Source organism: Ostrea edulis, chromosome 3 (genome assembly GCF_947568905.1).
Source record: "Ostrea edulis chromosome 3, xbOstEdul1.1, whole genome shotgun sequence".
NCBI lineage: Eukaryota > Metazoa > Mollusca > Bivalvia > Ostreida > Ostreidae > Ostrea > Ostrea edulis.
The window spans coordinates 48,799,760-48,826,002 of NC_079166.1; the positions used below are offsets into that span (position 1 = coordinate 48,799,760).

A 26,243-nucleotide genomic window follows, 5' to 3' on the forward strand; every position below is an offset into this window, starting at 1 on the left:
ACTTGATAAGAATATCAGTGGGCTGTTCTTAGCTTTGTATGGTAACCAATTTCAATATGGCTAAGACAATCAATTCGAAAGGTAAGTAATTATAATTTTACTTTCGTTACAAATGCCAAGTAGAAGAAAAATATATTATTACACTTTGTGAAAGCAATATGCAATCATCCATATGTATTGGATTAATTGATTGTATATTGAGGACCTCTCGAGAATTTTTCACTCATATGGAGACGTCACCATTGCCGGTGAAGGACTGTAAATTTTAGGCCTGTGCTCGGCGCTTGTGGCCTTTGAGCAGGGAGGGATCGTTATCCTGACACGATGCCTCGATTTTTACGGTTTAACTAGCCGAAGGACCGCCCCATTTAGACGCCTTTTACGACAAGCAAAGGGTCTCCTCTTACGACAAGCAAAGGGTACTGAGGACCTATTCTAACCCAGATCCCCATGGGGCCATATATATTGGAACAGGTACAAACAGTTGGTATTACCATGGAAGCGAGTCCGAATGGGTGGTTTAAACATGTTGCATTATGGCCTGGGTTTTTTTTTAAAATTCTTATGAGACAGAATATATTCAAAAGCATTCACATAAGAAGAAAAAATCTTTTGCTATGGCATTCAACTCGATATTTAGATATTTCGACGACCTTTTATCTATGTGTCACAGTTGTTCTTTATAAGCATGTTGCAGTGAGCGCTATTTTTAAATACTATTGACGCGCATTGCCACTCGAATGCGAGTGTGTAAGATAGTATGAATGAATGAGTGTGAGTTTGTTTAGTCACATGGTATATGTCGACCTTTCAACTAAATGACAATCGAGTAATTGATATCCATACTAACCTCATTCGTATAAAAAGACAAGATCCCGCCGCTTTCATTTACCCCATGCGATATTACTGAAGTGCACCTTCAAGGTCACTCCGGAGACGTGGAAAAATATAAATTTTATTTTATATTATATTACTGGAGTCCTGGTAAGATTTACACTTACTTGTATTATTCTATTGCTTCATACTTAGATGTTTTATTGAATGTAGATATTAACGGCAAACTAACAACTGACTTTATGACAAACGGGATGATTTCAGCTTCTTCATCGTCAACATCCCATATTTATGTAGCAATATTCCATTATCACCTGCATATGGTGTTTATATCTCTCAACTGATTCGATACGCAAGAGCTTGTTCTGCGTATGGTCAGTTTTTAAATCGAGGTAGGCTACTGAGAAACAAGTTGATGGTGCAGGGGTTTCAACACTCTCCTTAAAAGTCAGCATTTTGCAAATTCTATGGCCGTTATAACGTTACAGTTTACCAATACGACCTATCATTGCGTCAAATGTTGTCTGACTTGTTTCCTACCGATCTTGGCACACTGGTTTTGACAATGGATAACTCCGTTTACCTGATCAAGATATAGGGCTCACGGCAAGTGTGGCCGGTCGACAGGGGATGCTTACTCCTCCTGGGCACCTGATCCCACCTCTGCCTTGTCCATGTTTGCCCGGCTCTCTATTTTGTATTGTTTGTAGGAGTTGTGAGATTGATCACTGTTCGTTATCTTCACCTTTCATTCTATTGATAAGTGTTTAATTTCATTGGCAGTGTAACCTAAAATATAATTGTGTTCTATGTGCTGTTAATGTAATGCATGTTTAAATGTGCATTGTCTAAATGTCTGTTTAAATGTTGTGTGAGTGTTTTAGGTGTTGTGAGAGTTTGTGTTTTACTTATAGGTTTTTTCCTTACACAATAAAAATTGAAGTAAGAGTCCAGACCTACAATTTGTTTTATATTGGTTGGAACCTGCGACATACATGTATGAACAATACTCATTCTCATCTATATGTCGATTCAATATATTCCAGTGAACTTGAAATGAAAGACACCACAGAACTTCGGTATCTGCTTTACATTTTATTGAACATGGATGTCAACGGCAAACTAACAACACAATTGTATGACGAAAGGGATGAGTTGAGCTTCTCCATCGTCAATTTCCCGTATTTGTGCAGTAATAATCCATTATGACCTCTCAACGGATTCGATGCGCGAGAGCATGCTTTGCGTATGATCAATTTTTAAAAATCGAGAAAGGTTTTTAACAAATACACTGTACATTGATGTTCAGGAGTTTCAACAGTCTCGTTTAGGGTCAGCATTTCGCAAATTCTATGGTTGTTATAACGATCTAATTTACCAATACAACCTGTCATTGAGTCAAATGCTGTCTGACGTGTTTCATACCAATTGTTATCCCGTTCTTTACGCACTTATTTTGACTATAAGATTACTGTTTACCTTATCAAGATTTAGGTATCTCGACGGGTATAACCGGTCAACAGGGGATGCTTACTCTTCTGGGCATCCGATCCCACCTCTGGTCTGCCCTAGTCTTAATTTTGTATCCTTTATAGGAGTTATGATATTGATCACTGTTCGTTATCCCCACATTTTCATATAGACATGGAAATACGTATTGCAGCTCCCAAGGTACTTCTTTATAAATTTTTGGGGAAACAGAGCCATAATTTTGAATTCAGTAACGCATTTCATTTAATCTGTACCTTTGTCAGCAATATACATGTATCTGCATTCTATTGTCCATTCCGTTGGCCAAGAATCGTCCGTGTCACCATTTTACTCTCTTCCAACAGAGTGACGAGTTTTATAGTGTTGTACATGTATGTCTTTATGTAACCTGTGCAGTTTGATAAATTAAGTTTGCTTTTCTTGTACATCGAAATGATGGGTCCTCCGCAAGTCTCAAATGCAATCCAATGGCAGATTACAGGAATGAGGAAAGCAGGTATGTCACTGAGACAGATAATCAAGTGGGTCACCATCCAACCATTTGTATAATTGCCAGTAAGTACAAGTTAACAATTGGCGTCAAAGATCTTGAAAGATTTGGAAAACCAAATAAACATTGATCTGCACTCAGAAAGATGGTTAGACGAAACGATTTTACCAATAGCCCAAATTTGTGTTGGAAATTCTGCGAATACGTAATCTCTTATGATCACATGTTATGAAAAGGAAGTGATTGTCACATCATTTACTGTCAACGAGAACAGTGCGGAATCAACTGTAGTCATTTAGTTATCATGCCTAAAGACTTACAAAGTGATACACCCAACCACAAAGAAGCACGTCTGCACAGGTGTCAAACTCGCTAACGTTGGAACCTAGTCACTTCCAGGAAAGTCCATTGCATGGTTGGACGAGGGTCTATTTTTGTTGGACGAAGGCATGTGTGGCGGAAACCTAAACCGGCATATGCTGAACAAAATAGTATCTGACCATCCATTCAAAGCGACACATGCCTCAAAATGTGACTTTTAATATAGCCATTATCCGAGACTGTCAAATGTGGCTGCATTTAACATGTAGTTTATGTTTTCATCAAAGCAGCATCATGGTTAAATCTTTCTTCTTTGGATTAATGAATGTCAGGTATTCTTCGACGTCGTGTCGTCACACAAGGAGCATTAATAAAAATTTATTTAATTAAAGCATCATTTTCTGCCTTACTTCCCTCGAGTGCCTATGGCGCTCTCTGCTATATTGTGATGAAGTATACAATGTGTACTTTGGAGTGCTTCTTCCAAACGAAGAAGTATTTATGATCCTTAGCTCATAAGCACTAGCCAAGTGGACTGCACTCGTTTTTTGCTCAAAGCAGGCAAAACAGAACAAGTTTGAGAATAGAAAATGTCATTTATTTAGTAAATGACGAAAAGTATATACAGTACAGGGGGTCATTAAAACCAAGTAAAAATTAAGATCATATGCTGCAAATGACTAGATGACCCCCTGTTACATACATCTATAAAATTGACATTGAGAAAGAGAACATATATACACAAAATAAAACATCCGATAGGGGGTCTAACAAGATGACCCCCTATTACATACACATATGTAAAAAGACTAGCATAAAAATATTGCCTGCCCACAAAAAAGGGTGGGTAGCAACAAGAAATCAAGGCCATGTCAGTTATATCGTAAATGGCTAAAATGATAACAGTACATGGAGGTAGAAGGGGTGGACGGTGGGTACAAAAATTGCTGCTCTGAACTAGCGTGGCTTCTGGTACATAGAAAACAAACAGACAATGACCACGTGACGAATATGTTACCTTTGATTGGATGAAATACAGCAAGTAAGGAGAAGGGTAAAATTAGATCGAAAACAGCCATAACTCCACCCAGACATAACAACAGGTCAGAGTAAAGTGAGAGACAAATACCTCGCATGTCACATAAAAGTTATTAATTGAAGATTGCAGCCAAGATAGTTTGCTTTGTCTGCCTTTTCACAATATTATTGAATTATCTTTCAGCCACTAGTGAGAATGAAAAATAAACACCAATTGGTACTTTACATGAATTTATTGAGCAATGACATCATAAAAACACAATACACAAGTGTTGGATGATACTGGCCGCAAAAATTAGTAGGAGTCAAGGGAGACAACTAGGATACCATAAACCAATGGGCAAACTAGTGGCCTCGCTTTGATGCGAGTGCCAAGGAACCCCATGCCTAACACGCATGGTGGCTAGGCACACAAGCTGCACAGCTTTTACACCCTGTCTCTGGCTTGCTACCTGGTTTAGAACTTTCACACCACCCAGCCTGTAGCCTCTCCTCCTTTTATAGAGGTAGAGGGGGTCTGAGCACTGAAATGCTGCAGACCCCAAGCAGTTTCCAGTTATTCCACACATTTGCTCAATGGCATTTAACTTCCATGTTAACACACAGCCATGAGACATCCCTCATGCTTTGATGCAGATGGGCAGAGACAACAGGTTAAGCTTGTACAGGGATGATGTCTCCCTTGACCCCGCCACAAACATCGATATGATGTTCCCCACCAATTGCTCTAGAGAGTATCTATCTCCTAAATGAATGACAGGTTATAGGAACCAACCACAAGTGACAAGATTCTGCAAACTATTGCGTAGGGAAGATTTTGCCCTTTCCCCCCAAAATAAATTCCAAACCACCCTGTATGTTATTTAAGTAAGCTTGATTTCCACTTTCGGCTAGATGAGTTCCGTCATACCTAAATAAACTGGTTTGATGGACGTTTATATTTCTGTCATGAACAATGCAAGCTCCGTTAACTTGAGAGGTAACAAATTTCTTAATAGCCTTATTAACCTTGCGTCTTTTTAGATCGATCTTAGCGCCACCCTTACCTAGAGGTGCACATGCCAGTAAAGACGGGGAAGCATTGTTGACCAAATGAGCAAAGTTTTTGGTAGCAATGCATTGTACGATACAAGCTACATTGAATTTCATGTGCAAATCTAAGTGCAGTATTGCCAGCTGTTGTTAGATCGTTTGACCCAGCATGAATAACCAATACATCTGGTTGTGGTTGATGTTTGAGTTCTTCTGTTATCAGTTTGTCGAGGTCTTGCCATTTTAGCCCTCTTATCCCCTTCCAAAAGATGTCAACCCCTAGATTGAGGTTCTTTCCGCTCGGTCTCCTCCGTGCCTCTTCACCAGCCCAAAAAGGTATAGACGATCCTACTATCCAAACTGTCTTGAAACCTGGAATACTTTTGGCAAATTAGCCTGTATTCCATTCAACAAACCATTACATTATAATCTTATGTAGTTTTGAAAAGCATTTGACTCCCACCTTCCCAAAGATTTAATTTCTGAATCTGAAATCCCTTGTTTTGCCATATCTGTGGCTCTCCCAATTCTGAAGCTATGTGGCCTAAAATGTCCCTGAATGTCATTAAATTTAAGTGTTTTCTGTAGCATGCAATTAAACTGGTATCTTGTTACATGTTTGTAATCCATATGGATGAAAAATAAGGTGGAGTCACTGTTAGGGCGCAACCGTAAAAACTTGAGTACCCATTGCACTGGACAAGTATCAGAATTGGCATGTTTGGAAATCTGCAACGTAGTTGTATTTCCAATTTGGTCAGTTTTAGACCTTGGAATTAGAATGCTGACATTGTTCTTAGTAAGGGAAATGTGTGCCCTATGGATAGACAAGACTTCACTAACCCTAAGCAAGCCGTGATATGCAATTGAAAAAATTGTGGAAAATAATGCTGCCTCATATGGTGATCCACAGACTGATGGCAATGCTGATACTACACGTTGCAAAATAGATATGGTTAATGGGATTCGTGGATCTACAGGGTTACCTCGCTTTTTGTGCAGACCCTGCAAGGCTTTTTTGACGATGAATGATTGAGTATTATCCTGTATGCCTCTTAATTTGTGAAAATATGATAGGGCACTAATGTATAATGCAGCTGTTCTATAAGCTGTACCTGAAATGGACAAATGAGCAATAAAATTAAGCAAGTGGTCAATGGGAATAGGAAAAACCATTGCAATCCCACAGTTACTCAAGAATTTTTTGAAACTGGTAAAAGCCCCTTGATAAGCTTTGTATGTGTTGACTGAGAGGGAACCCTGGATAAGCCTGTTTGCCTCACTTTTTAAATTTCCCAAATGTTCTTGGGAAGTGGTGCTGGCCATGGATCTGCTGTTGGTGCTAGTCGTCGGAATTTGCCCCACTGTGAACGAGAGAGACAATCCGCGATAGAATTTAGCTTAGATGGTATGTGTCTTGCTTTAATTAAGATGTTATGCTTGAGACATGTTAGAACCAGTTTTCTTACAATTTTCATGACCCTAGGTGACCTTGATGTTGTTTTGTTGATAACATGTACCACTGCCATATTGTCAATGTAAAACAAGATTCTGTAGTTGGCAAATTGATGCTTCCATACTTCAATAGCTACTTGGACTGGGAAGAGCTCTAAAAAGGTCATGTCTCGGGTTAGGCCTTGTGCCAACCAAGTACTGGGCCACTGAGCATATGCCCACTTGCCTGCAAAAAATATACCAAAACCCCCCGAGTCTCCCCCTGCACTGTCAGTGTAAAGTTCGAGAGTGTCGTTATTGACCCATATGCTCTTTGTAATGACTGATATACCATTAAAAGATTGAAGGAAGGTGAGCCAGACTTGGAGGTCAGCTTTCATTTCTAATGTTACCCGGGTATGGTGATGTGGTTTGCCAAGGCCGATTGTTGCATCGGTTAGTCGTCGACAGAAAGCCCTACCTGGAGCTATGACTCTACATGCAAAATTCAAAAGCCCCAATATGGACTGAAGTTGCTGAAGTGTTACCTTTCTAAAAGTCATAATGTCAAGAATTTTGTGTTTAATTTCATGAATTTTTTCCCATGGTAATTTCATGATCATTTGCACCGTATCAAATTCGATGCCCAAGAAAGTAAGAACTTGGGTTGGATATACTGTTTTGTCATTTGCAATTGGGACCCCCAGATCACTGCACAGGGAAAGAAAGGTGTCCAAGGTATTTTTGCTTATGGAATGCTCTCTGCCGCAGAAAAAGAAGTCATCCAGATAATGCAGAATAGAGGAATTTTGTGAACGATTCTGTGTCAACCAATGCAGAAAGTATGCAAATCTGTCCCAGATTGCACAACTTATCTTGCACCCAAATGGAAGCATCTTGTCATAATAGAAGGCATCGTTAAAGCAAAAACCTAATAAATCGAAATCCGTGCTATTAATTGGTAGCAACCTAAAGGCTGATTTGATATCAGACTTGGCAAGATAAGCCCCCCTACCTAATTTGGCAATAATGTCAGCAGCAGCATCTATAATTGAATAGGTTACAGAACTCTGTTCTGGGTCGATAAAATAATTTATTGAAGCATTTTCTGGATATGATAAATGGTGAATAAGGCGGTAGTCGCCATCTTTCTTGGGAACAAGGCCTAATGGAGAAACTTGCAAAGTTGGAAAAGGTGGTTCTATAAAGGGGCCTGCCACTCTCCCCAATGTAACCTCTTTACAAATCTTTTCCTCTGCAACTGAATATTGTCTGCCTAAACTTGTTAGATTTTTTGAAAAACTGGGTGATCTAGGACCAGAATATTGTAGTTTAAAGCCATGTTGAAAATCCTCCCGTAAAAAATGATTATCTGAATAATTTTGTGAGTAGTAAATGACTCTGTCTAATCTTATAGGGGTCTTGCCCAATTTATACAGCTGAGTTGGAAGAACAGTTGTTGGCTGGATGTTTTCCTCCGCATCTCCTACAGATGTGCTTGAACCTGCATTTTGGGAAGAAATTACACTTTTTACCCTGATTGAAATGATAGCAGTATTGGGTAACAGCAGATGTGCTGCTCTGACTTGAAAATTGCTTATTATTACTGAATTGAGTTTGACTATGGAATGAACTCTGGCCGGTCACATATAGTAGCCAAAATTCCTGACTGATAATGCCCCAGGAGGATTCAGGATTGCTAGCTTTGCGGAGACGGTATTGCTCGTCGTATTTGTACCAGCCTTGGGATCTAGTGGCAGCTAATCTGATATCTCGCATGTATTTTAAAAACTCCTGGGCCCGAGCTCTGTATTTTTCCAACATAACGCTCATGTAAATCATGAAGGCATTAGTCCATTTATCAATTGTCAGGTATGAACTATCATTAGACCTGACAACACAGAATTTTCCATCCCTGATTTTAATTTCGCTTTGACCCCCCCAAACTAAAGTCAATCTCTTTTGCTGATTTTAACAGCAAACCTAAATCAACAAATTGCCCATCCCAAATTTTTTGCTTCAGTTTCAAAGGGATGTGTTGACCTACATTATCAAAGTAGCTAAGTTCTGGTACAGGGGTGAAGTCAGCAACATTTAAATCTAAAGAAAAATCAGAGTTACCAATATTACCAAAGTCGGCAGGCACAAACTCCCCCAAATCTGGTGCAGCCTCACTCCCTGGCACGCTCTCTGAAGATTCCTGGTGCTGGAAGGGGGGTTGGTTATCTCTCACTTCTTTAGTTCCAGGCTTTTGCTGCCTAGTGTTGTGGCGAGACTTTTTTTGTCCTCTGCCCCGGGCTGCAGAAACCATTCCCCCATCTCTTTTTCTCTTTGGAGGCATGGATTGGCCTTGATTGTGAAAAAGTGCTTAACGTGCTGTTGTTCCTTCCACTTGAGTGGGGTGCAAAAAGGAAGAGGAAGTTGCAATACTAGTTAACTCCTCCTGATGCTGACTTTCTTAAAATAAGTTAGCTTGTACCAAGTTAAGTCCTATTGTATAATGCTATTCACTCAATTAAATGAGATTATCTCATATCCATCTCAATAATCTATATTATTTACAATAATCACTGATTTATGATCCTTAGATCAAAAACACTAGCCAAGTGGACTGTATTCTATTAAAGTGACTCCTTACTCGCAGTTTTATCTGATACAAGTTTTAAAAACGTATTTATTTCCATTCATTAGAGTTAAAACTAATAAATTATCAAATAAAATACATAGGTCATCACACTTTTTAAGATGCAAGACATACATAAAAAAATCATATCTCACCGTCAGGAAATTTTTTTTACAAAATATACAAAATGCCTATAAAAAGGAAATCTATCGCACAATAGACTTGAAAAGAAATCAATAAAACACAGTTATTGCCCTTGGATTCAATATTTTGGAACATATCATTAATTATTCATCTAAAACTTAGGCCTTTGAAATAGTTTAGTTTTAACACGATTTTTTTTACAAAAAACTATCGGTAAAGATTCCAACTAAAGTTATCTGCGTATCATGCATAAATCTAAATAAATCATTGATTTTGCAAAATCAGATGACATCACAGGAGGGTGGAATTACTTTAAAGGGGAAAGCAACCCCAAAAATTACATGATAAATAGGATTAATTATATGATAAAATTTTGTCATACTATTCTGTTAATATACAGCCTAAATAAGCTTCAATACTAATTTGAAAACGTTAGAAATTGAAATTTCCGCCATCTATAGAGGCTTCCATGATGTGGAACTCTTTTGTATTCAAGACCCCAAAAACAATAATTTTGACGGCACACCGTCTCTTCCGGTTTTGATGAGATTCTAAGATCATCAAAAATGTGCATGTGGTAGATTTTACGAATGAAAAGGTTGATGCCATCCTGTCAATTTGTTAATTGCACTAATGGAAAGGGAAGATGTGAAAAAAGTTTTTTTTTTTCGAAATTCCTGACCCAACCAAGTCATCTGATAGAAAAAAAACTATGTAAACTGTGGATCCATCATTTGCGTTATGACAAGTTGAAGTTCGGGACATTTGTATGAAGAAACATGTATCGTCTCCCTCGTCAGCGACTAGACTTTTTTCAATTTCTTCTTGCGAAAGAAGAGACTCAAATCTATACAGCTCCAAACTTAACTGTGACGTCATAAATTAAACTTTTATTGGCGGGTAATTTAAAATATATGATAGATTAATATTGATTTATTCGTTAAGAAAGGATTTTTGTTGTTAAAGACTGTCATTTACGATATCAGTAAACGATATTTCATTCATAAAAGCAACAATGTCGTTAGGGTTGCCTTTCCCTTTAATCTCTTCAATCGAGATCCAATATACCATTCTCGAGTCGTTTCTTCTGTCCCATAATCCACACATTTTCTGGAGTCGACGTTTGTTGATACATTTTGTAGTGACTTTCATGAAACACTCTTGAATAGTCAAGCGCAATCTTCTTCAGCTGCGCTATTTCAGCATTTATCCTCGCTATCTCTTGATGTACATGTAGATCCATCATTCATGGGTTTAGAATTAAAAACACAAAACAAAATCTTGTTTTTGCATATACAATCAACTTGCTCCGCGTTGGGAACCAACTTCTGTACATAACGTTTCTACCTGATTCATGTACCTCAGGACCTGGATCCCCCAAACAACTTGCTGGAATATTTGATTATCATAGGTACTCAATTTTCCAATACATACATGTATATATATTCTTAGCACTTATCACTTATCGAGTGCTTATTAGGGCGCATATAACGAGTAAAATAAATACAACCGGTCGCGGTAGCTCAGTGGTAGAACGTTCGCTTTGTAACCGGGAGGTCGTAAGTTTCAGTCCTGCTCTTATCATGGCTGCGTCAAACATAGGTAGTGATTGTTCCCTCACCAAACGTGTGAGGGTCTTTCGGACATGACCTTATTGACTTGCCTAGATGGTCGAGTGGTCTATGCTGCTAGGTTGGTTCGCAGGTCGTGAGCTTAACCCCGCGTAGGGGCGGAAGTGGGTGTGGGTATCCAAATGAAATAAAGTGAAGTTTTCTGTGCTTTATATATATATATATATATATATATATATATATATATATATATATATATATATATATATATATATATATAAAGCACTAGAATGACCAACGACATGAACAATTGGAATTGTCAAATTTTCGGGACAACCTGTCCCATCGTCAGGACGTGAAAGGATTACATTATGGAGAAAACACAAATATAATTAACAATAAGCAATAAGCTACACTACAAAACTAGCTAAACACTTTTCCAGCGGATTACATGTTGCAGGCTTTGTTATTAACTCAAAAAAGAATAACAATCAGGGTGTCTGGTCACCGTGGTATCAGTCGGTAAAGTGTGAAATTAATTAATGGAAGAACCAACTTGGCCGATCAAAAGGTGAAACAGTTAATTCGTACATCGTGGTATTCTCCCCTAGATCAAACTATTGAAAATTTAAATTTTAGATAATAGTAAATGAAATTGGCGTAATGTATAAGCTATTGGTTACTTGTAAAAAACTAAAAATGGAACTTGTTGATGATGAGTGCCAACGACGTTGGCAGTGCTGGTACTGCTATGCATCCAGTTGGTGAAGCAAGGCGATGTATCGTTGGTAATATGAGGCGGTACGCAGATATCTTAAGAGAAATAAAGTTATGAGAAATAAACCGTTGTCGTTTATCAGAGGGAGAAAAACATTGTTATATCAGGAATAGGTTTAGCCAATGTTCATTCTGGCAAAGTCAATAATTTTGTTCATGCCGTTAGGACGGAATGACTTTAGTCTGTGCATCCAGAATTTTTCTTTTTTCTTTCTATCTGTGGAGCTCCAGGTTTGGTTGTGATCAATAACCACGACAATCATGTCTTCCCATTTGTGGCCATCTAGGTTGAAATGTTCTCCAACAGGCTCATTGATTCTTTTGGTTTTGATGGTCGACCGGTGGTTATTAATACGTTTGCGGAGATCTCCTGTTTCACCAACGTATTGCTTCTGGCATGCTTTGCAGCTTATGAGGTATATGCAGTTGTTTGTGTGGCAGGACGTGTTTCCGAAGATTTTGTAGTTACGTCCAGTTACAGGGCTTCTGAAAGTGTCAGTATCCTCGCTATGCTTGCACAGAAGGCACCTTTTGTCAGAACAAGTTCTAAAGCCCCCGTTTGGCAGTGGGTTGTCCAGTCTTGCTCTCACTACCATGTCCTTGAGATTTCGAGGCCGTCTGAAGGCTGCCATTGGTGGCTCTTTGAATACTGTTGCCATCCTTTCGTTGTTGTAAAGAACTGGCAGGTGTCTACGCAAGATGGCGTTGAGACTCTTCAAGACGGGATGGAAGGTAGTCACAAGTGGGACTCTGCTACTTTTTTCTCTTTTTTTGTATTGTAACAGGGTGTTTCGGTCTTCGCTAGACAACTCATCGATTGCCGATTGCACTGGGGCAGCCCTATAGCCTCTTCTGCATAGGTGTGTTTTCAGGAGTTGGCTCTGTTCTTGGAAGGATGTTGTAGATGAACAGATGCGACGAACTCTAGTGGCTAAACCTTTGGGCACTCCTTTGAAAGTATGAGGAGGATGGCAGCTCGATGGCATCAAATATAGGTGAGAGTCAGTTGGTTTTGTGTGAAGACTGAACTCTATTTCACTATTGCTCAGAGTGGATGTGGTGTCCAAGAAGGTGTTCTTTGAACATGAAATTTCCACTGTGAATTTGATGGAATGGTGGAACGAATTGGTGAAAAAATAAATCCGTCGAGACTCTCTCGGCTGCCAGTCCACTTCATTTCTATGTCATCAATGAAACGCAACCAACTGAGGGGCCTGGAAGGCGACTGGTTTAGTAGGTTGCGTTCAAGTCTGTCCATGAAAATATTGGCATATGATGGAGCCATCTTGGTTCCCATAGCGGTGCCACTTATCTGCAAATAGTGCTCACCATTGAACATGAAGTTGTTCATTTTGAGAACATGTTCAAGTAGTTTAATCAAAGATTCAGTGGACGGACATTTGATGGTCCTATTTTCCCAGACTTCCCTACAAGCTTCAATTCCTTCATCGTGCGGAATGTTGGTGTATAGTGATGTAACGTCCATCGTCACGAAAAGGGTATTGTCAGGAAGGTTTGAAGAGGGAGTTTTGTTAATGTAGTCTGTTGTGTCCTTCAGACATGTGTGTATATATATATATAATATATATATATATATATATATATATATATATATATATATATATAGATTTACTTCTATTAATAGGATTGACTTTGGCCTTCTTGGTTGCCATTCTTTGTTACCGAGCAAAAGGCTGCGATGATGTCAGCAGAAAGGCGTGTCAGCAACTGACGTCACAGAACACGGAACTCTGTAATGACGCCTGTTTCTCCAGTGTTTGTCAAAGATCTTGTGGAAAGTGTGGTAATTGTTGATATACATGTTATTCTTTTTTAAAGCACATTTCGCTGTCGTTATCTTCTTTTTCAGCTTTCAAAAGATCGCGGTAGGTGTCATCACGATTAAAGAAACCTCAATGTTACGGCCGTGAGCGCCATGCATACGTCAAAATTGCGATATTTCACCTAAAACTCATGACGTATCTACATGCGTGAGTGAAAACTTTTGGAATGGACGTGAAAAAATTATGAATTATGATTATGAATGAAAGAAAGATTGAGAGTTGGGGAATTCTAAGCTGACTATCACAACTTGAATTCTTGTGTTACTCTTGGATACAATTTTTTTAAAATGTTTATAAAATTGGCTTTAATAGCCCCGTAAAGTTGAGCATCAAAACATGGCTGAAATATCGCAAATTTTGACGTATGCATGGCGCTCACGGCCGTAACATTGATGTTTCTTTATCGTGATGACACCTACCGTGACGTATGACCTTTGTTTTCAAGTTCATATCCAAAAGACCTGTGACGTCAGTCGTTTGACGACACAGCCACCTTTGTTAAGCTTCGAGATTCGAATCTGGAACTCTCGTTTGGATTTAGCAAGCGCCCTAACCATATGCATTAGGCTAACACGATCGATGTCATAATCGACGAATCTTTTAAAGGAATGGAAATTGCATGAATTGGTCATGTATCGATCAGATGGATATTATGTGAACACTTGTGTTCGTTGTCAGGGTAAGAGGAGAAACTTATATGGTGCGACCTATGCCGACGCAAGGCTCGATTAAACTAAATGACGGATCACTCTTTATTGTCCACTTTCCATCGTAGTGTTGTCATTGAATGTTGGTTTCTTCTATCAAACATATACTGAAGATAAAAGAACTACGTACGCTAACTCTGGATTCCCGACTACATTTTCAACTCGTATATTTTTATAAGTTTTGTAATTTTGCTAATGATATTTTTTTTAGATGCAAAGAAGAATCCATTGGTAAATGCTTATTGATATCAGTAATAACCATCTAATTTGTCAAATGACTTTATATTATTGAGTACAAAAATATTAATCTTCATTTCTCACACTTTATCTTCGTTTGCAATTGATCAGAGTGAACATTTTTGTGTTTTGGTCTGGAAAAATATCTTCCCCCATGAAACAATAAAAGTTTTGGTATAGCTAAATGAAGATTTATAATACCTGCAAGAAGGAATTTGTGTTTCACGGGGAAGGGGATGTTTTATAAATATTTTCCGTTTTCCATGGATTCCTATAGTGAAATACGTTATTTTAACCCAAATTACAGAGTTATCTCTCTTTGTTTTATCAAATAAATTCATTATGAGTATCTATGTTAACATAAAAATCATTTAAAATAATAACTTTTAAGAATTTAGCAGAAGGTAGGCGGCGAAACAATACTATCGTTCGCATTTCTTTGCTTACATATACTTTCTCTAATCGGACAACCTCGCTTTGAAGAGTTATCGTTACATACTGGACTTGTAACAATGTGTACATTCGTAAAATCTAATACGCAACACAATTAATGATTTTCTTGAAGTTTTTTCTATTAAATTAAATCAAATTAAATTTGAAATTAAACGTTTTCTTCGATTTTTTCTCCCCCCCCCCCCCCCCCCCAGTTTATCCTTGTAAATTGATATAACCTCCATGTAATAATCTACCATTCTAAATTGATGTAACCTCTTGTGTAGTGATTTTATCATTCTAAATTGGCATACCCTTTGATGTGATCATTTTATCGTTGTAACTTGATATAATCTCTTACTGAATATTACTATCGTTTGAGATTGATTTATCTTTATATGTAATAATTTTATCCTTGTAATTGATAAAATGCATGAATGTAATAATTGTGCCCCTTTTAAAAATTGATATAAATTTCTTGATATAAATATTATTCTTGTAATCAATATAACCTCTTATGAAATATTTAATTGTTGTAAAATGATATAATCTCTTATGTGATAATTCCATCATTGTAAATTGATAAAACGAAAGCATTTCTCCTTTATTAATTGACATAATCCATCAAGTAATAATTATATTCTTGTAAATTGTATAACATACTAATTATATTCTTGTAAATTGTATAACATACTAATTATATTCTTGTAAATTGTATAACATACTAATCATATTCTTGTAAATTGTATAACATACTAATCATATTCTTGTAAATTGTATAACATACTAATTATATTCTTGTAAATTGTATAACATACTAATTATATTCTTGTAAATTGTATAACATACTAATCATATTCTTGTAAATTGTATAACATACTAATTATATTCTTGTAAATTGTATAACATACTAATTATATTCTTGTAAATTGATGTATTAGTCTTAATTCAACAATTATGTCCTTGTGAATTTTTGTGACCTTTGAATAAATGTGTCTTTCTGAGTTTATATACCCTTTCCATGTACCGACCACATTTATTGTAAATTGGTAGTAAGAACCATTTGATGTAATAATTATATTCTTGTAAATTCATATAACCTATGAATGTTAATTTGAATATTGTATTAATCTTGGGATGTGTGACGGTTTTATTGTTTCAAATAATGTTGGTGAATATACAGATATTGCGTTGATATACCCTATTTTCAGCTCTGAGATGTTTTTCGTGCTCTGAAGTGGATCGATTAAACCAATGCAATACTACGACAGAGTGTCCTTCCACTGATCATGTAAGATATCGTGTCGTCATTAACGCAAATTTTGGAACGTAATACTTTAAGCATTCAAAGGGAAAACAGTCCCTTTCACAATGAAGACATTTTGTAAGATACGGATTTATCTTTTTCAGCAATGCATCTCGGTGAAATCGTTCAACAGTCAGTTTAAAGAAGTTTACAAACTAGGCTGTGCAATTGGAAGTGTAAGATAATCTCAAAGTGTTCATAAGTTATAAATATTTATCATGCACCTATACAGTATTGCCGCTAAGTGTTTGATGTAAAACTTGTACGGTACCAATTTTGATGCACCAGATGCGCATTTCGACAAATAATGTCTCTTCAGTGATGCTCTACCGAAATGTTTGAAATCCGAAATAACTATGAAGTTTTGGAGCTAAATATATCCAAAAACAGCGTGCCAAAAAAGTGGAGCCAAATTCGTCCAAGGATACGAGCTATGCATGAGGGAGATAATCCTTAATTTTGAAATGAATTGAATTGAAATTTCATTCTAAGCATGAATGGCAAAACTATGCTAAATTTTTAGGTCACCTGAGTTTACTTAGTAAACTGATTTTACTGAGTAAACTCAGTTGGTCTGTTGCAATTGGTTGTCGTCCGTCGTGCATTAACAATAGAACATTTTTAACTTTTTGATAACTACCATTTTTATTCTTTTCAAATTTAGTATGAAGCATCTTTGGGACAAGGGGTACACAAATTGTAAATTTCAGGACTCCTGCACCCCTGGGGTCTGAGAGGCGGGGCAAAAACTGCCAAAATTTAACCAATTTTCAACAATCTTCTTTACAACCGCACTTGTGTAAGAAAAACTAAATGCATAGTGATTTAGAGCAGGAAGGCCTCTACCAAAATTGTAAATTTCATGATCCCCGGGGTAGAGGCTCTGACCTTAGGACGGGACCAAGCTTGGTGTATGTGTAAAACATTTGAATAACATCTTTAATGCTATTGATACTAAATTAAAACTAAATTGATATTTAGAAAGAGCAGAGGTAGTCCTTTATCAAAATGTAAATTTGGTGATCCAAGAGGTAGAGGTTTTGGTATCGGGGTGGGGCCAAAATGGTAATACATGTATATTAAACGTGTGAACAATATAACATTTTAACCTCTTCTTGATACTACATTGTACCATTCAATTATTTTCAAATTTGGTATGAAGCATCATAGGGATAAGGGGGACATGAATTGTAAATTTCTGAACTCCTGCACCCCTGGTGCCTGAGGGTCGGGGCAAAATTTGACCACTTTTCAAAAATAAAATGTTTTCTACAACTGCACGTGTAAGAAAAACCAAATGCATATTGATGTAGATGAGGAAAAGACTTCTACGAAAACTGTAAATTTCATGATCCCCGGGTAGAGGTTCTGACTCCAGGAAGGGGCCAAACTTGGTATACACAATACATATATATGTAAACATTAAGAAAATACCCTTTTTAAAATACTATTTATACATGTACTTAATTAAAACTAAATTAATATTTAGAAGGAGTAGATAGTCCATTATTTCATGATCTTAGGGGTTGAACCAAAATTACTATAGTGATTATATTTTCTTTATCATTTGAAATACTTTTTGAAGTTTGTTGATATGGTATATAAAAGGAAAAGCAGAAAAGGACGTACCAAACTCATGGATTTCACAACCCCAGTGTATTGACTCTAAGATGGGTCCAAATTTGTCATATTGCGTTAATGTTACATATATTAAATAAAAATAATAATAATTGGTTTTATATAGCGCTTTTCCCAACGTATGCTGCTCAAAGCGCTTTACAATACATTATTACCCCGGCAAATCAATTTAGAACTCTCTCAGCTTCCTGGGCAGCATACAGTGCAAGCTGCCGTTACAGGCTCTAGAGCACTAACATTCTAACAATATCTTTCACTGTCTATAGCCAGGTACCCCTTTTACACTTGGGTGAAGTGAAGAAATTCATGTAAAGTGCCTTTCCGAAGGACACAACGTCGGCCCTACCGGCCAGGACTCGAACCCATGACCTTTTGGTCGAGAGTCTGACAGCCTAACCACTAGGCCACCGACGCCATATTATGTAAAGCCTTTCATCACTATAGGCACTTTCACAGGATTTAAATTTAAAAGACAAATGAACTTTTGTTGAATATTAGTATTCAAAACAGGATATTTTTTTTCTACTTTTCATAGGCCTTGGGACTAGTGATACTTATACATAACTAATAGTCAGATGGTTGATAAGGCCTGTGGGCCTCTTGTCCTATGTGACATAACTTTAATGCCAAATCATGACAAGTTTTTAAGTCCTGAGCGTAGAATTATAGTCTGGCAATATTCTATGGCAGATAGACATACAACATTGCCAAAATGCTACATCCCTTTTAGGGGCAAGATCAAAAGTTCAATGTCCGACTAAAAACTAGATTCACAGTTTTAACTAATACCCCTGTTTAAAAATGAATATGCTGAATGTTGAAACTAATCGTGAAGTAAAAACATTAAAACATACGATTATGAATAACACTATACCTTTTCTACTATTTAATCATAAATGAAAGTGTACACTAAAACTAAAAATGTTCGTTAAAATGTAATATTATCATGTGGTTTTTAATAGTCGCTTGTCTTTTTTTCATTTTCCACTAAAGTGTAATCAATATCAGGTGACTTTATTCCCCCTTCCCCTTACTATTTGAATCTAAATTTTTATCCGACATTGATCTTTTGATCTCGCCCCTTAAGAGAACTACCTAAAAAAAAAGATATCATATTTGAGTTTCTGGTCAAACATAGATTTGTGACACTGAGAGTTTAGAGACATCCTGTTGTACATATGATCTTTGCAACAATAAGACTCCCACCACCACTGTCATAACGACAACAACTACTGTTCCTTCCACCACCACAACTCCGCGATCAACACCCTCTCCGACCACATCAACTATAAATCCTACAGCAAACACAGAAACAACTATGGAAACCACCATGGTGACCAGAGGAACAGATGGAACGGGAGGTGTCATATAGTATATCTTCTACTAGCTAAATAACGTCAAAAGCATTATTTTGTTCAGTTAAGTTTTCTACCTTTACTTACCTGTCAGAATGATATTTTTTTAGTTCTTTTAGTCGGTAAACGAGAAAACAACGACCCCCTTTGTTTGGAAAGTTCTCCAGGTATCTGTCAGGAGCTTGTTGCTTCAGACCCCAACGTCTGCTCCAAGGATTGCATAAAATCCATGTGTCCAGTCTCTTGCGGAAAATGCAGTATGTTTTATATGGTTTTATGTTCAGTTTAAAGACAGCTCAGAGTTTATACATGTTATTTGTTTATATACAGCTTTAAAAGTAAAAGTGCTTCTGACTCATTTTCATTCTTGATAGTATTTTCTATACAGTATGTGCAGTGCTCTTGGCCATTTTATTCATACCGCACTTTCCTTCGCGTTTAGGACAGACATCTGAAAGGGCGATAGTGTGAAGGCGAAGGAGAGAAAGAGCAAAGGTGACGAATCGAAGGCGCGTCGTTGTGATGGCGAATGAGCAAAAACACGATGGTTCTTTACTCAAAACTTTGATTCAAAATGGCTCTGAAATTCTGCTATTATCGTCACTCACTCCATAATTTCTTTCTGATCTAGTAATTTCAATATTTATGCCATTGATCCACCAAAAAGTAATCCTCATCGACACATATAATCAGGAATATTCAATAGTTCTTGACGACCACACTTCACCCCATCGTTTGTCCAGATGGTCATGAACACCGTCACTTCCGGTATCCCGTTTAGGCAGATAAGTAAGTTTGAAATTCAAATGTTATATTTGAATTTTGAACAACAGCAGTTCTCTAAGTAAACGCAAAAAAGAAGACTCATATAATTTTATTATTATTATTATATTTGTGTATAAGAAGGTGTATTTGCCGGAAATGACGTGGTTCATGACCATCAGATCAACAAATGGGGATATTGAAATTACTAAATCAGAAAGAATGTTGGGATGGGTGAAGATAAAAGCAGTATTTTAGAGCTATTTTCTATTTCGAATCGAAGACGGAAAGGTCTTCTCACAAAAACTGCACAGGCTTCATATAAAAACAGTACTTCTTACTATTTGAAAGATATGGCTTATGTTCGAATTTTATAATAGTAGGTTTAATGTCAATGTAAAGGTTACCAGGTAAAAGAGGTGTCAATGGAAAGGTATTGACACAAGAAATACAAATATTAGATATAAAAGCCCTACCTCTTATGGTTCAAAAGATAATATTCCAAAACTAGGTGAAGGTTAACAAATCTGGTATCGTTTGAATGGTCTTCTCACAAGAAATGCATATCCTAAAGATGATAACTGTATCTCTTACTTTTTGAAAAATATGGCTTATATTCGATTTTTTTAAAAAGTAGTTCAAAGGTCAATGTTAAGGTTATGAGGTTAAAGATTTTGGTGTCAATGGAAAGGCTTTGCCACAGGAAATACACATAGGGAATATGAAAACTCTTCCTCTCATGATGTAGTGTAAAAGATATGACCAACGTCAAAGTTTTTGGCCACAGACCGACGGACAGCCAACAAACTATATACCCCGATTCGTCTATTCCGAGGGCATAAAAACTACCACATTCATATCGGATTCATAAAACTCTGTTTCTTCTGGTTTCACAATTGGACAAATCTCGAGATTCCGAAATTGCGAAGGAAAGAATGCGAAGTAGTGACGCTAAGGAGATAAATTAGTATCGCTTCGAAATTTCCCTCTTTCATCTTCGCAACTTCGCGCTTTCTCTCCTTTGCCCCCGTGATTAGAGCACAATAATTTTGTATATTGTATAGCACGTATGACACAATAATACATGGATTTTGAGCTCTGTTTAATAATAACTTATACGTGTCGAATATGAACTGGCTAGAATTTGTATTATTATGTCATGACTGCGGATAACTCCGTTTACCTGAACAGGATATAGGGCTCACGGCGGGTGTGACCGGTCGACAGGTGATGCTTACTCCTCCTAGGCACCTGATCCCACCTCTGGTGTGTCCAGGGGTCCGTGTTTGCCCAACTATCTATTTTGTATTGCTTGAAGGAGTTATGAGATTGATCACTGTTCGTTATCTTCACCTTTTATACAAGCTATGAAAAGTGAATACCGTACATGAAAGGTGAGGATAACGAACAGTGATCAATCTCATAACTCCTACAAACAATACAAAATAGATAGTTGGGCAAACACGGACCCCTGGACACACCAGAGGTGGTACATGTGATAATCTGTACAACACAACTTGCGAACGATATATGCACTACGTATTTCTTTTTTTAACAGAAACCTGCTACGATTGTTCATACGTCGCGGACTCTGATCTGTGTAACATGACGTCAATATGCAAGCATGACGAGGTGAGAGAGAGAGAGAGAGAGAGTATGCATTATTTGATGGAAAATATGTCTGTTATTTACAAACTCAAACTGAAATTATACAGTAAACCTACAAAACTGAAACATGAAGAAAATAGTTTAAAAGTTCAAATGAATGACGCTTTCATAATTGTTACATGGTGTGATAATATAGGACCAGAATTTGAATCCTAAGTTCTAATCATGGCTTTACTTGGTTAAGCAATATTCTGCCTCTTCCATAACTACATGTATACATGAATAATTTGTTATTCACAATGAAAACATGTTGAAGACGGAAATGCACTATCGGTACACCTAATCATTTATTTATTAGCTTTGTTATGGACTAGAAACTGTTAACTCCTACCGTGAACATGGATTTAGACTTGGTTGTGCTCCTCAGCAGGTAACTACAACATTTCTTTGTTAAGATGTTTAACAATTTTAATCTTACATACTGTACATCCGCTAGAATAGCGATGTTCTCATATTCTATACTAGTAGTTTAAGGAAACAATTCTCAAAAAATTAATGCCAACTTTATCAACTTGCATTCATTAGCATAGCAATTATTTCAAAGGCGTTGTTTTAAAAACGTAGAAATAGATTTTTGACCGAAATGTCTTGAAATCATGCTCATTTTCAGTTGTTAAAGATATTAGCCATACAATTCCAATGCAGATTTATTGCTAAGATTACAAATTCATATGTTGGCTAGAAATCCTACTTTGGTGGTATATTCTTTACACTATTGTAATGTGAAGACGTTTTTATGATGGAATTAAACGTAAGGATGTTACATGTATATATTTCTATGCTGCATATTTTGTTCCATCCTGAAGGTCTGCGATTCGATTGCAAGTATTTCCACAAATACCTTTGGCAGAAGGTCACAGAGAGATTTGATTGGCGGATGTTGTGGTGACAACTTGTGTAATACTCACATAAAACCGATAACAACACCAACACCTGAACCGAAAACAACAGTGTCATCGACGACCCCTTCAACAACTACGGAGAACTGTAGGTTTAATCTCTTCGTGACTGTTTTCCATATATACAAATATTTCCAGCTTTTATGTCACTTTCTAACATTTTCAACGTCAAACGCTTAGATTGGGGTTGAGGGACATTAGATGGGACTATATTGTCAGTGGAATCAATAGCTTAGTAAGATATCTCTTTTTCTCCTAATTCAAAAAATTCGTAAGTGCTTAATTTTGTCTCCTGTAAAATAAAATCACACAAAGAAAATATGTTTAAAACTATGATAGCAGACTAGTTTTGAAAACTACAAATATGGTGTAATTAGAACAACGTTTGTAAAAAAAAAAAAAACCCAATGAATTTCAAGGTTCGTGGTATGGAAAGACTGTGGCAAAGTTGTGTGTGGTTGAACAAACCATGCCACAAAATGAAGAAAGCAACACCTTTGTGTGCCTGTCAGAAGAATGTATACAATATGTAGTTGTTGCATACAAAATGTCGTGTCTCAACGCACTCAATGAATATGATAAGAATCCGTTTTTAAACAGGCGCGTAGAATCAGGAGGGGAGGCAAGGGGACCTGTCCCTCCCCACTCTTTTGACAACGTTCATTTTTGTTAATTTTACAATGGTTGATTGCTCCCCTTTTTGAATGGCAAAAATGCAAGGTTAGACTGATTAACTAAACCCATATAGTGTAGGACGGAAGCTTCCCCCTCCCATGATTTAGGATGCTGAAATTCGAGTAAAAGGACATATTTCAAGTTTGTTTGGGGTTGTTTTTTCCGGGGGTGGAGTCGTAAAGCATTTTAGACAGTTTGGAAGTCAACGTTTCATCTGATAGGCACCCAACTTAAAAAAGATATGCTATGCTGTGGTTAAACTTGAGGTATAGCGCACTTGGTATGCAATTTCGCCTACATAAATACCTTTTTCTTGAATATCATTTTTTACAAATATTCTGCTATACAATGTCAGTTTATACTTGTGTTTACCCAAATTACTTAATAAAGATATCGATATGTTGATAGTATATTTATTTGACAAGCATAAACATCACCGTGATTATATAGAGTATATAGTAGATGTAACGTAATGGGCATAAAAAATTGCAAACTGTTGCAAAAGGCCACCTTAAACCAGAAATAAAACACTGAAGTTGTTTTACCTGCTTATGACTGTATATAAATCCGTTTGAGGAAATTTGGTTTAAGGTGGTGCTCTTGTTGAAAATGGATAAAATATGAAAAAATCGTTCTCAAAATATACCTTGAGATTTAGCAGCCTGTCAAAAGTTAAACCTTTAAACTTACAAGCCTGGGTGGCCTAGTGGTTTAGGTGCTCGGTAATCTTACAATTAAGCCATACATTCCCCGAGTTCAAGTCAAATATTTTTCCAATCTATTTTTTCTTTTCTTTTGCTTTTCATTTTTTGGGTTCGTTTTTTTTGGGGGGGGGGGGGTAAATGTGATACATATATTATAACAAATATTAGTCATTTTCATCATAACTTCTAATATTTGCAAATTACGACTTAAAGAAAGGGAATTTATTCCGAGATCATTGTAGTTCCGCTTGTTTACACTAACATGTTCCTGTGTGCACAGGAATTTCAAACCGTAATGTGGCTGACGAAAAGCTAAACAAATACTACAAGAAAAAGGACACAAATGCACAGTATGTAATAAGTAAAAATAAGTCAAGGGAGGAAAAGAACTGTTATACAGTTTGACTTCTCAAAAAAAAAAAAAAAAAAAATAAAAACTCATGTAGCAACTGTCATATGATATTTAGGCAAAGATAAACACTCGAATTATCAACCAAAGGCAAATGAACTGATGACATCTATTAAAGGCGCTGCAGTCATGTCAGAACAGTGAGTTAAGTAATGCCATATGTAAAAGGGTTGTTGTGTAATATGAATGCACAGGTCTATGAAAATATTGTACTGTTCATCATTCCAAATAGGGAAATGGTTTATTAAGAAAGACTCATATATAAATGTCAGTAATGCTAAACTGCGGCAGTTATTTATCTTGGTTAATAAAACATCAAAAACGTTGGCCTTATATTTAAATATAACACGCCAGTCTATTATTGGAAACCGGTGTTTTCCATTTAGATTTCTGAGTCGGCCGTATCGTCAGCAAATGCGCTATACCTCTTTACTTTCAACAAGCTCTATGGTCCGATGTTTCGAAAAATGTTGTCCACTCGATAGAGTATATACTGTTAACTTTTCGTATGTATTTATAAGGATATCCGACATTCCTTATTCTAACCAGCAGTATTTGATCGCAATAGAGCTCATGCGCAAGAGTTTCTTGCATCATCAACAAACGTATTTAGGGTATTGCCTCACTAAGTCATCTTTACTATCTTAGTTTAAATGGAAATGTTTTCAGGCAAATAATGTAGGGAAAGTTGATAACTTTTTCAATCAATTTATCTGCATTAGAATTTGGAGGAAACATCTCCGGTCTTAATGAACATTAAGTCCAGACAATACATTTTCGAAATTTAAAATGCATAAATGTTGTCAATATGAGGACTTTGTAAATATCAAAATGTGAATTACTTTCTCTATAGGTCGTGTTCTATGTACAGGGTACCATAAAATAGCAATTAATTCCTTCATTACACGTTTTAAAAGTAAAAACAAATCATAAATTCATCATCTCCTTTGTGTGCTGGTTAATCTGATTGCAGTCTGCCACTGTCCTCCTAATGCGCACACCTACAACCAGGACTGTTTCTTTGTCTCCAATGTTACATTTACCAGAAATGATGCAAAGGTAATAAAAGTAATATAGCATACATAGATCACAGTTACAAAATGCTGTTAATTTTTTCAAAAGATAAAAGCGCCCAAAGTTTAATGCGTAAATATATGAATTCCAGAAATATTATTAATATAAACATTACATGCTAGACTTGATGGAGTTGCGGCTGTCTACAGTGACAAGAGCAGAGGTATCTTGATACCGCAAGTGTGTTCAGCACAATCATATTGATGGATCGGGGCACTGCTACAGATTATACAGTCTATACCATTTCATGTTTTTCAGTCTTTTTGTCAGTCTCGCTGTGCTAACCTGGCGAGGTTTCAATCTTCAGCTGAACTTCGTGTAATAGAGAGAGAAATTTATCAGCATTTTCTTCATCATTCCACAGGACGACGTTTCATCTATGATACACGTAAGCTTAACACACTACATACTGTAACGGCAGTCTCGTATTGATCCTGTACGTCATATCCGTTATTTCTATTTGAGTTCTTACTGTAGTCTATGGTCCTCATGGTGTTTTTATCGACGCTGTTTACGACCCCAGAAGGCACTGGATTTGGGAGACAACACAGGAGAGGATTTCACACGATGTATACCAGAACCAGACCAACCCTCATCATCATCACTGTGCTGTGACTAATTATTATTTCCTGCGCTCCCATATCAGGCCAGTGGAATGTGACTCTTCTCATTACGCGCTGTGTCTTCTCGATAGACCACGTGTATTTTGAGAAAAAAAACTTGCATTTGCAAGATGCACATTTTGGCACGATTCGTAAATAAAATGCTTGAAACAATA

The 26,243-nt window shown here is 36.8% G+C and overlaps 2 protein-coding genes across 2 annotated transcripts; one reads left to right on the plus strand and one right to left on the minus strand.

Annotated features, from left to right (window-relative positions):
• LOC125675276 (uncharacterized) lies at nt 1–26,243 on the plus strand. The gene is made up of 12 exons (XM_048912798.2): nt 1–81; nt 13,401–13,559; nt 16,187–16,266; nt 16,386–16,457; nt 19,058–19,280; nt 19,385–19,531; nt 21,595–21,668; nt 22,003–22,074; nt 22,511–22,691; nt 25,365–25,450; nt 25,724–25,853; nt 25,943–26,243. Exons 1-12 carry the CDS (start codon nt 39–41, stop codon nt 26,173–26,175), a joined length of 1,500 nt encoding a protein of 499 aa, XP_048768755.1. The 5' UTR covers nt 1–38; the 3' UTR covers nt 26,176–26,243.
• LOC125675277 (uncharacterized) lies at nt 5,306–7,670 on the minus strand. Its single transcript, XM_048912799.2, has one exon. It carries the CDS (start codon nt 6,530–6,532, stop codon nt 5,630–5,632), a length of 903 nt encoding a protein of 300 aa, XP_048768756.2. The 5' UTR covers nt 6,533–7,670; the 3' UTR covers nt 5,306–5,629.

Excerpts from the sequence above, each read along its gene's own strand:
- LOC125675277 (XM_048912799.2), bottom strand. The coding sequence starts at position 6,532 with ATGGCCAGCACCACTTCCCAAGAACATTTGGGAAATTTAAAAAGTGAG.
- LOC125675276 (XM_048912798.2), top strand. The coding sequence starts at position 39 with ATGGTAACCAATTTCAATATGGCTAAGACAATCAATTCGAAAG. Across the intron at positions 22,075-22,510 it reads TTGGTTGTGCTCCTCAGCAG|GTCTGCGATTCGATTGCAAG; the intron begins GTAACTACAACA and ends TCCATCCTGAAG. Across the intron at positions 25,854-25,942 it reads ACGTTTCATCTATGATACAC|TCTATGGTCCTCATGGTGTT; the intron begins GTAAGCTTAACA and ends TTCTTACTGTAG.